General features: G+C 33.1%; 1 protein-coding gene across 10 annotated transcripts in view; it reads left to right on the top strand.

The window, feature by feature from the left end:
* The window catches only part of LOC138320812 (bromodomain adjacent to zinc finger domain protein 2B-like), a 71,599-nt gene extending 59,780 nt beyond the window's left edge, over window positions 1–11,819 (top strand). For all 10 annotated transcript variants that reach the window (XM_069264044.1, XM_069264042.1, XM_069264046.1 and 7 more), the window contains 8 exons: window positions 1,815–1,987; window positions 3,676–3,922; window positions 4,172–4,261; window positions 4,619–4,675; window positions 5,454–5,609; window positions 6,177–6,373; window positions 6,791–6,934; window positions 7,108–11,819. In XM_069264044.1, the coding sequence (XP_069120145.1) occupies window positions 1,815–1,987; window positions 3,676–3,922; window positions 4,172–4,261; window positions 4,619–4,675; window positions 5,454–5,609; window positions 6,177–6,373; window positions 6,791–6,934; window positions 7,108–7,444 (1,401 nt within the window). In that variant the 3' untranslated portion in view covers window positions 7,445–11,819. The remainder of the gene's footprint in view (window positions 1–1,814; window positions 1,988–3,675; window positions 3,923–4,171; window positions 4,262–4,618; window positions 4,676–5,453; window positions 5,610–6,176; window positions 6,374–6,790; window positions 6,935–7,107) is intronic.
* Window positions 11,820–12,241: the final 422 nt, after the last annotated feature.

The following is a 12,241-nucleotide window of genomic DNA, read 5'->3' as shown; positions in this document are numbered from 1 at the left end:
CACTTGATTCCCATGTGTTAAGTCGGCCCACTTTAGAATCAAATATGAACATTATTCTTTTCATAGATACCCAAAAAAAAACTCTCTGAAACGTTGCTTTTGATATTGTGGAACTAACATGGATGTTGTGAATTAGTAATTGTTGTCTTAGAATTAGATTTGATAGCTGTTGTCATGTAAATGCTTTAAAACTATAAACATGTAATAAATTTCTAATTCTAACTGTTATTTACCAGAGCTATTTAAGTTGTATGGTCCATCACTTTCGCTCTTTTTGTCATAGTAAAAACTGTTTAAGTGTTATACATATTTTTTCTCCGTTTTTCTGAGTTTTAAACTTTCTAATTTTACCACTTTTTATAAAGTTGCAGCACTGGAAGTATTTTAAATTATAAAAGTAAAAAATCTTTTTAACGTGTACACGTAAAAAATAGGCTCGAAAGAGGCCGAATCATTCCAAACTCTTCCGAACATCGTCGCGACAATCTCGAAGTAACTCAAGAGTTGTGAAACCAAGAGAAATGTCAACTATTTTTCGTAAACAAAACATGTGGTCGATCTCAGCAGACTGGATTGACAAAAAAAATAATGCTCGCACACTACAACATTTGATACACACAATATTATATTACGGTATTTGTGCATTAGATGTTTCAAATACTCGCTCTGTGGACATATACCAGTACGATCTGCTCATATTAGTCAAAAGGAAAACGTAAACAAACACATGTACATGTGCGCTTACACTAGTTACCTGGATCACCACGTGCAGGACGTGTGGACGTCAGTCACGTGATACGATTCGGAATTCCGACAAAACCCGAAGGTAATGAACATGGCGGTGATTGAAGGCGTTATATATGATCCCTAGATTTCGGCTCTCTTATAGGCAGACATATGGTTTTGGGGAGCTAAATCATCAATATACATGTCCATGTTCAAATATCAAATGTTAAAACGACATACCATTTCAGTGAAAATTACAAGAAATACAACTTTAAAGATGCTCCACCGCTGACAATGGGGTTTTTTCACTATCAAAAAAGGAGCAGACGATTAAGTATTTTCTTAAGTTACAAAGTTACTTACTTTACACCATTACCACCATTGAAAAGTTTGAGCTTTTAATTTGACTTCAAGTAAAATATGAAAATAATTAATTGCATCCGAAAAATTCCACGGCACTATATCCTATAGAATGAAGTACTGATGCGCATGCACCAAAGGCGAAATCAGTCATTTTATATTTTTTGTGTTAATTAGACATATATTTGCAAATTTTTCAAATGTTTCATTTATGCTCTGTCGGCGGTGGAAAGCTAAATAAGTTTCCTGCAAAGTAGTGACTTTTAGATTTGATATTGTGAACTGTTTTTGGTTATGCATGTGGAGTTATTTTGGTTTCTAGCATTTTTTATTCTTTTGAACATTAAGTTCTTTTAATGCACTTGCAACTTTTTCTTGTTTATGTGTTTATACTTCTATTTATTTTTTGTTATTTTAGATAACAAATAAGTTTCTGCATACTTTGAAAGAAAAATAAAGAAAGAAAACTAATTTTTGTAATACATGTACATGATAATCTATAAAGACCACATCAACACCATAATAAATTCAAACTATTACATCATAAATACTACAGTTTAACCCTTTAATTGTAATTTCCTCTATTAATCTTTAATGCAAGAACAGAAATATATAAGGTACATCAAAAGATTGACGTTTAAAGAAAATATTTCAATTGTGTCTATTGTATTGTGTTTGGATGGTATCTTAATGGTTTCCATTGTCTTTACAACAACAAATTCTAACAGGGATGGAAGGTACCGAGCCGAGCAGAGGACGATACTGATCTGACCATCGTGGACAGGACCAAATCTGATCTCAAACCAAATGAACGTTATCCCCTGGACGCTGCTAGAGAGAAGCTGTTAAGTCTGGAACCTAACATAGAGCGACGTTACATCAAACCACCTCTCACAAAGGCGTAAGTTTTTAATCAAAAGTAACAATGAGAGAAAACATCCAATCATGGTTTAGAGACACAGCTTGAACAATTCTTTAATCTGCCTGCCTATCTCACACACTATTTGGTATATGTTTGTTATCCCCCCTTACACCTGTCTCAGTCTTGTCCTGTACAGTCGCACTCCCAAAGGACTAGATATGATAATGGCTCTTTTTGGCCCCTAAATCTACCAAATTTCAAATAAAGTATTTAGAAATTAATTTGCTGCGTTTGAAATATTGAATATGCCCCTGATAAAAACTTAATGATATTTTTGTTGACAGAAAGTATGTTTTTGCTATATAACCATGGTAACTTTGCATAAATTATGCAAATTTGAAAATTTGGTCAATTTTGGCATATTTTTGATAGTTTTTCCTTTAAAATCAATAGAGCGCAACCTAGAACACACTTTATATTTTAAGTGAATTAGCAGACACGAAGAATACATCATTTTGAGAAATATAAAGTTTGTTCTAGAATGCGCTCTATGTTAACTAGATGAAAAACTGCATAAAAAGGGTCAATTTTGATGAATTTTTCACATTTTGCATAATTTATGTATAATAAAAATGGTTGTCATGGCAACTAGAACTGCTATATTACCTAATAGCACTATCAAATATGTCAAGTATGTAGTTAATATTTGAAATGCAAGATTAACATCTTAAAATAACAAGCTTTGAAAAATAGCGGATTTGGGGGCCAAAAAATACCCTTACCATACCTAGTCCTTTATATGGAAGCAGGAGTATTTAGGTCTCACATACATTCTAAATTAATTGTTTTATTGATAAAGGTAATTATTATTTTTCTGGATTTTTTGTCACTTCTCATTGGTCAAAACCATGGCACGTGATCACCGATAAAAAACTATATTGCAAGATTTTTCCGGAAGTAGTTTATAGAAAAAGTATATTGCATTGTTATTTTTAGATAACGTTACCAAAACGCTCAGTGTTCTTGGCGCTTTGAAACAAACGCTTTGATGACCTGAGTTTGAAGCGTAACCACAAAATGTGACAGACGACGTTGATTGTTTCGGTTTCTATCAAAGATGTTGATGACTTCCAGCTGATGACTACAGTTTAAGCTTTTAAAGTTTCAATATAAACACGATAGGAGAGTAGGAAATAATCGAATAACATTCATTAAGCGTCTGGAGCCATTGAATAGTGAATACGTTTGATATTTATTTTTAAAATTCCACCTAGGATACTTACAACATTAGGCCTAGGCTAATCCTACTGTATGTATACGATTTCTATTTTACGAAACGGAGTACTAAGAATAAGATAATGTATCTTAATGTCAATCTGAATCTGTTAATATATGTTTGACGTCGAAGTGTATTATTTTCAACGGAGAACAACCTATACATTTAATTGACTGTGTCCTTAAGACATGGAGCTACATGTATAATGGAGTACATGTACATGTATGCAATTTACAAACACGCATGCACTGGGTCCATGTAATAAAAGCTTGAAGTGCATCAATTGATACCGTTTTCATATGTTGTTTTTGAATTATACTTGTTACAAAATCATAGGATTGTAACTGTCATCATGTAACAGAATTTACAATGCGATGCTCATCAAAATGCTATATTTGTATAATATATTGTTAAAACCAAAGTCTATTTTGTACTTGCCTTCCCATTGTAGAGTGACAATCAATCTGGCCAGTCTAGCTGATCACTCTCGTTCAGAACGTCGAAACAGTCACACACAGGAAGAGGAAGAAGACAATGATTCTGTGGACCACGACGTACCAGAGCGTCCTGAGGATGTACCACCAGGGCTTGCCATGTGGAGGTCTGCAGTTGCCAAGGCAACCTCACCTGCCCAACTGACTTTGTGTGTTCATCAACTGAGCACCTCCATCTCCTGGGAAAAGTCTATCATGAAAGTGGTAAGAGTCAAGGTCAAATCTGGGTTATAGGTCATCTGTATCAAATGGGTAAAAATGAGTCTACAGGTCAAACAGTAAATGGAAGACAAAGGTCAATGTTATGGTTCAAGTGAAGTAGTAACAAAATTTGCCATAGGCCAAACACTGCACAGGAACTGTTGCTAAAGTTGTGTTAAAGCCGGTCATCATCATTATTATTGAGAATAATGAAAATATGTATAATATACTGTAATACATTTTATATTTCAGCTTTGTCAGATTTGCCGTAAGGATGATAATGAGGCTGAACTCTTACTATGTGATGGATGTGACCAGGGTTACCATACCTACTGCTTTAAGGTAAACATCATCAGATAACAAAAATAAATTGTGAGAAAAGGACCAAGGGAAATCGAAAAAAAAAAAAAATAGGAAAGTAGAAAAATTAGACTCTTAAAATCAGAAATTAGCAATCTGAAATAAAGAGAAATGAAAGAACGAATTTAAAGAAAAATTAGAACTAGGGAAATAGAATTATAAATAGAGAAATTAGACTTTAGAAAATGTAAAGAAAACAGAAAAACAGAGAGAATTAAATAAATAGGACAAAGTACAATAAGCTGTCTGAAGGAAAGAGAGAGAAAAGGAACACATTTGATTATGAATTCTATTGACATATCATATTTCTGTTATATTAATGTGACTTATTTGTTTCAGCCAAAGATGGAAAACATACCCGATGGTGACTGGTACTGTTACGAGTGTATATCTAAGGTAAGTCATGCTAAGATATATTTATCAGCCAAAAAGGTGTTTGACAAGGTCAAGGCAATATCAGATTAATTTTTGTATCTTTGTATAGATATAAAGTCAAGCCTCATTTTATTTAATTCACATAACTTATAGTCCCTGTTGAACTCAAAGTATTTTGTTGGTATAGATTATTTTTAGATATCCAAGAAAAGTTAACTTTGATATTCAAATAATTTGAAATGGTTGAGGTTTGGCTGTGTTTTGAATGTCTTTCCAAACCGATTCCTTGTCTTTCTGTGATGTTTTTGTTATTTGTGCCATATCAAGATTGCACTGTTTTTGTGTTGTTAAGATATTTATCAGTTCCACCTAATACTCATCTAACTGAAATATCTCTTTAACATATCACCTTAGCAACCACCTCTGACCTTCTGTCTTAGCAATGTGGTAAAAAGCTTAAGAGATTCCATAGTACAACAAATGTCTCTGATATAATATGATGGGAATCCATGCCATCCTCAATATGATCTACCCATCGTTCTTGACTGACCTTAAGAAAGCTTGACCTTCTGATGATACTCCCTGTCCTGGCTTTTTCTCACCTTCATATGACCTTTGAATCCAACAACCCTGACCCTTGCTGACCTTTGAACAACCTTCCAGCTACAACTGGCTTTAGCTATAAAGCTAGGGTGAATTTCCCTTGTTACAAGCTTAGCACTGAAGTAATCCTTTTGATGACCTTGTTATCTTTACATTAAAAATGACCTTGACCTTGTGATGACCTCCCTCTCTGCAGGCATCTGGTGTGCCGTGTTGTATTGTGTGCGGGAAGAAGACGGGTAAGATCGCTGAGTGCCATCACTGTCCTCGAGCCATCCACCTCGACTGTCTAGACCCGCCCCTACCTCGTATGCCCAGGAAATGGGTGTGTCCAGCATGTTCATCAAATATGGTGAGAGCATGAATTATTTCCCTTTAGATGCACAGATAATTAATAGATAATGTTATAAACCCATTTTGAAGGAATTGAAAATTTGGTAGAATTTTGGTCTAGTGTACAATAAGTAATTTAAAGTACTGTAATTTACACTAACCACATGTTTATTGGGTTTGGAGGTGGGGTGGGGGATGGGGGAGGTATATTGTAATCAATCACATCTTTCATCTGTACCTGATACAGAGTTAACTTTCCTTGGGAGCATTGATTAATTGTAATACCTTTTGTCTGTGAGGAGAAGGCCTAGTTAATGTTGTACACAAGTTAATGTTGTAACACTTAAGAAATGACTCACTAATAATCACATAATTTGTCCATCTGAATGTCTGTCTGTGGGTGTTAAGTCTGTTTATACCTCCTTAAAACAACACCATGAACTACTGCACACATAATATTTGGTTGTCATCGATCAATAGTACAGCAATCACTAGTTTATAGACTGTATACCAGCCCAAATGCATGGTGGAGAAAGTCTAATTTATCATAATTGCTGTAATTTTAATGGCACATTTAATTTATTAGAATGGTCGAAAGCGGTCACGGAAAAGTCCTAAGAGTCCGAAGAAATGTGATGTTGGAAATACGACTCCTGTACAAAGACGTGACAATGAGGTATCAACAAAACAAGTGGAGACTCCGTCGTCAGAAAAGAAAAGAAATAATAAAGAAAACGAAAAGAAGAAAGCTGCAGAACAGTCTGATGATATGACTTTATGCAGGTAATCTATTATTATATATTTCTAGGAAATGTTGCTATGTTTACATTGATAGACTAAAGTGTTCAGAACTTTCCACAAACTAGAAAGGATGATCAAGTGTTCAATAACAACTTATGGTAACACACTAAATTAAAACAGAGCTGATCATCTTAAATTTCAGACATTCTGTCTTTTTCTTGCTTGATTTCAATTGAAAAAAAAATGGGGGTTGAGGGCTATGAGTGTGTCTTATTTTCATCTTTGGTTCAAGGATAGTAAACAAAATAATTGAAAAGTGAGAGAAAGAGAGGAAAAAAAAACAAAGATAAAGATAAGATGGAGAAAGTAACTTGCTTAATCATGTTAACAGTATTTCTTTAATAGAATTTTTCATGTAAATAATGTTTTTTTTTTTAAATCTGATATGCTCTCCCATAGGTTGGTTCTGACAGAAATGGAAAAGCATGAAGATGGCTGGCCATTCCTGAAACCTGTAAACTTCAAACAGTTCCCAACGTATCGTAAATATATCAAACAACCCATGGACTTTAGTACAATTAAAAACAAGCTCCGCGACTCAGTGTAAGTACTCTACAAAATTATCATTTTCATTCTCATTTCAAAAATTGAAAGTTGTTTCAGTTTAGATTGAGATATGAACCTTTAAATAATAGCTAGACTAAAGGTTCCGTTGCTCATATAAGCACACTTTGTTGGTCCAGTTTCATTTATGTTTGAATTACTGACTTTTACAGGTACAAGTCAAGAGCGGAATTTGCAGCTGATTGTAGACTTATTTTTGAAAACTGTAAAACTTTTAACGAGGATGAGTCGGAAGTGGGTCGTGGTGGACACACGCTACGGAAGTTCTTTGAATCCCGGTGGAAGGAACTCATACTACATTCATCCACAGTTTCATCAAATTCTTCATCCTCCTCATCCTCCACAACATCCACAGTGACAGCATCTTCATCTAGTTCATCATCTGTAACCTCAGTGAATTCATCAAAGACCATGGCGCCATCTAGCCAAATTTCAGGGACATCTGCAGAAACGTCTGTGACAGAATCGACAACCAAGGATGATGACTGAGTGTTGTGTTCATTTGTAAAACCTATAGCAAAGTGCATTTAGTTCTCACGGATGTGTCTCACTGTGTTTAACCCTCTCTTAACTTACCAAATTGTCATTAGAACTTCATACAGTCGAACCTATGACAATGCAAGATGGATGTTCAATAACTTAACGCCATTTCAGTCAAAACAATTTGTATAAAGTGTTTTTGGGCTGATCACTTTTAAACCATCTCAAATGATTTTTATACATGTACAGTGGAGACTAGTGACTACTATGAAATACAGGAGTTTTTGTAATGTACAGATATTCTTGGTAATTCAGTATTCGTGAAAATGTTGGTTTGTCTTTATAGGATTTCTGTGTTGTACTGTTTCGTAGATAAATTTTAAGTCCTACAACATAATCACTCATGATTCAGTGTCTTACTTTCTAACTTACTGAAAACAGGGTGAATTTAGATTTGAATTATTATCATATTTTTTTAAAATTATTCTTTCGGGTGCTTTCTTTGACGATTTACTGATAAGTGTTTTAGTTTAAGTAAACCAGAACAATCTTTAAATGGCAGATCCTTTGTTTAAAAAGCTTAAAAACTGTAGAAAAATGATCAAAACAGAAAATGTTGAAAAGTTCAAGGATTTCCCACTTACATACTTCTTCTAAAGAAAAATTGATCTTAAAATGAAGGATATTTTGAAAAGGGTTTTCAAAACAATGGAGTTACTTTAAACTTCAGGAAACTTTAAGTCGCAGTGTATTGGTTTGAATTATGTCTTAGGCCAATTAATTTTGCATTTAAAGACTTATTCAAGTGGTTGTAATGTAAAAAAACCCACTTATAATACCCTAGTTCTATTTTAATGGACTCGATAAAAATGGGAGGGGAGGTTATTGCTGGTGAATTAGGGTATCCTACTGTCAATAGTATGGCTACCAAGTAATAGAAAGTCTTCATATGTAAAGGGTATTGAATGATCATTAGCTTTTGTGGGAAAATTGGTGTTTTCTTAAAATTCAGTTTTCTCTCAATAGTCTGATGTCATACTCCCCTGGAAAAGGTAGAATGTCCTTCAATTCTAATACTAAAAGAAGGCCACAGCGAGAACAATCACAACTGAATCTCGGTACATAATGTAATTTATAGGAGTTTCTATCAATTGACCAGATGTTGTCTGAACCCATGTTATATATTTCATATAGTGCTTCATTTATCTGGATTGTTTGAAGGGATCAACTTCACAGTTCGCCTGGCTGTTTACTCGGTTATTTTCGTGGGCAAGATATTTTGTGATTTTGACTTAAAATGGAGAAAATGTCATCCACACGAAAGTTACCGGCTATATGGTTAATTAAAATCTATTATGGTTTAACATAGAAGTTTTTCAAGGAATTGTTTGTATACTGATAATAATAAATTCCTAAAAATTTGGAAATCATGATGCATAGGTGCAATATGATAATCTTTAAGATTAAATTCTACTTTAACTAATAACCGATGTGTTCTATCGTGCTAATTTAAGTTACCTCCTATTATTGTGTATACACAGACTCACACTGGTTTGAGTCCTGTATAACTGCCAACATATTTACCTGTCTTTATAGATTTGTGCCATTTTTATGGTAATTATCTAGCCACAACCTTAGGTGGTAAAAAGTAAACAATTTCTTTCTTCAGGTAAATTCCAGTTCCCTCCCCAATGGAAATAAGTTGCCTTCTTTGCTGAAATATATTAGATACATGTACATGTACATGTAATTGAAAAGTTTGTGAAATCTATACTAGCTACCTTAATGCATTCTATTGTATCTATGAAATGGATCTGTTCGTCTTGTCTGTGCTTATTTGTGAATAGATATGGTAGTATACTTAGATACTGATATGTGAAATGTAGAAAGATAAGAAATCTATGTGTGTAAGTGGGTAAATGTGTATAAATGTGTGTGCAAGATTGTAAAATTAATATGTGAACTCCAATTCAAGGGCACACTTTCTTCAAATCTACCTGTACAACTTCTCAGGACAAGTGTAATATAACCTAATGGTCAAGATTGGACCCCCTCCCCCAACCTCCTTTACAGGTCAGCATCTGACCTTTATACCCACAGGTCAACATCTGACCTTTAACCTTCCCCTATAGGTCATATTGTTGCCCCAAAACGTCCACAGTAACACTAAATATTGTGTATATTTTTTTCCCCGTAAAAAACTTTCAGGTATGTTGTAATTTTTGTGATAACTGTACAGTTGATAATTCTTGTCCATTGCACCTGAGCGAGTAAGTTATTTATTATTATCATCATTATAATAGTAATATTAATGCCTCATTAGGAATCTCGTAGCACTCGCTGTATCATAGCGCTTTTATTTATGTGGTCACAAGTGTGAATCAATATATATACATATATCTACACTGAAATTGTGCAATTTTCTAATCAACAGTGAAAGAAATTAAATTCACCTTAATGTTAATATGTATTACTGTTTGTTCTTGACATATTCTGTAGCTCTAGATGATATTCGATTTAAATATTGCTTCCGTTTTCCTGAGGAACTAGTATTTAATTTTATTTTTCAGTAGAAATTTATTACCTTTCTGTAGAAGAGCAACTTTTCACATAAATAACGCTAAATTTATTAAGATTTGATGTTTTTATATTAAGGCTAATATGATATTTTGTTATATTCTTTTAAAGTTTTAAAGTAATCGTGAAAAGAAAAGTTTTCATTTATTTGTGCAAAGATAACAATTTAAGTGCAAACTACATATTCAGATATATTATAACCCTAAACTGTATTAATATCATTAAAAGGAGAAACTCAATTATGTATTCTGTATTTGCATATTACAGAGTTATCTGCCCTTGCAGGTAGATATAGATTGTGACGTCATGTGTTTGTGAAAGTAACATCATACTTTTCATAGAAAACTACATGAATTTCACTCGCAGTGAAGTCGTCACAATCCACTCAGACTGGTCACAATCAATACCTACCTGCAAGGGAGATAACTCTTAACATGCAAAGACGGAATAAAAGACCCATGCATTGATTTTCTTTGTCTTTTAATTTGGAATAAACTGTAGGAAAATAAGTAAAAAAATCAGTTGATTTAAAATGAAAATGAAAGTAAAAATAACAATAAACTTTATCTGATGACGATTATTTAGAAAGGTTGAAAGGTATAGGGGCTGAAATAACAGAAAATGTAATGCAATAAGTTGATCTGAAAAGGTTTTTGTAGGATGGGGTAGTACTTCAAGTTTTTATTTAGTACATATTTTCCTGAGAATATTGAGGGTTGTATGTATGAAAGTAGCATTATACATTGTGTTCTTGTCAACTGTGTGATACCATAGTTCTTTTTATACAGCAACATTTAAATCCAAGTTTTGTGTTGTAATGAGTGTGATGAATATTTAGTTTCCAGTTGTCATGGTAATATATATATGAACTCTCCCAAACTGGAGATTTGAATGTATATACAAGAGATGGAGTAGGCCTACCACAAAGGTTGTAAATTTCATATAAAATATTTCTGTTTGCATATAAGCATATAAACTGGTATCAACATTAGACACATGTTAAAAAAAAACACCTTAAAATCCATCTTCTCCCATCAACGTAAATTTTATTTGATACAATGGTCCCGATATATATATATATATTTTTTTTTTCTTATTTTTTTGGCATTTGATTTAAATGATCTTAAGTGATGTTAAAAGTGTAAGAATTTTTAGATTGAATGACATTCACATTTGTCAGTTTTCTGAAAAGATTCATATCAAAGGACAAGGTTCATTTTAGAATTAATATATCACACATTGGATGAGTTGTTATTGAAGAGAGAAAAATAGTATAAGTTGGTATTAAATCAAGCATTGTAAATGTGAAACGCGTTAGTCTATTGCAATATGAGAAATATTAATATTCCACTATCTAATGATGATTGATGTATTGGCATATCATTTACATTCTTAAGAAAACTACACATATTACAAATGTATGTTTATGGAAATGCTGATTTAAACAAAAATATTTTTTAGAAAATTTGGAAAATTTATTTTTTGGCATGACATGTATGTTTGTAGTTTGTGAATTTACACATTTTCTTTATATTTCTGCTGAAGCTCTACTTTACACAGGGTTACAATTCGAAATGATAGCCATGTGATTATTGCTCGCTCGATCTGTATAGTATGATATGTAATGATTCCTTTTATTTCCTGTTCATACGTAAATGTGGCTTAAGAATGTATGTTGGCTCTTTGTGTGGATTTTAGATGTGGTAATTGTTTAACATCTAACTGTTGATCTGTAATCTAAGCATTAAAATTTGTGAAACTGATAAAACAGAATAAAAATAAGAAAATATGTTGATGAAACATGTAAGTTTTGTGTATGTCTTGTGATTCTCTGTAATAGGCTGTCATGACAGGTTAATTCTAAAATCATTTCAACTGGTAAATGTTGCACTTTGGCTAAAAACTTCAGACTTATGTGATGGAAGGTTAGTATTTCTATATATTTTACAGTCATTTAAGGACATGCCCGGTTCAGGGGTGGAGAAAAGATTCAACATAAATATTACGATAGAAATATCTGGTCTGAACCTGATAATTTTGAACTCACAACTTAATATGAGAGCTTTAAAATACATCTTGTAGTATGTCAAAATACCTCACCAATTCTGTCAAAGGAACCTCTCTCAACCAACAGCACCTCGACTACTAAGGTGCTTTGGCCACCCAACCACTTTAAACAAAGAGAAAATTGACTACTTTGTTACTGTGGCCACACTCAACCAATAGCAC

This window comes from Argopecten irradians, chromosome 4 (genome assembly GCF_041381155.1).
Source record: "Argopecten irradians isolate NY chromosome 4, Ai_NY, whole genome shotgun sequence".
In the NCBI taxonomy this organism is placed as follows: domain Eukaryota; kingdom Metazoa; phylum Mollusca; class Bivalvia; order Pectinida; family Pectinidae; genus Argopecten; species Argopecten irradians.
Note: the sequence above shows the minus strand (reverse complement) of the source record. Positions and strands in the feature narration are given on the sequence as shown.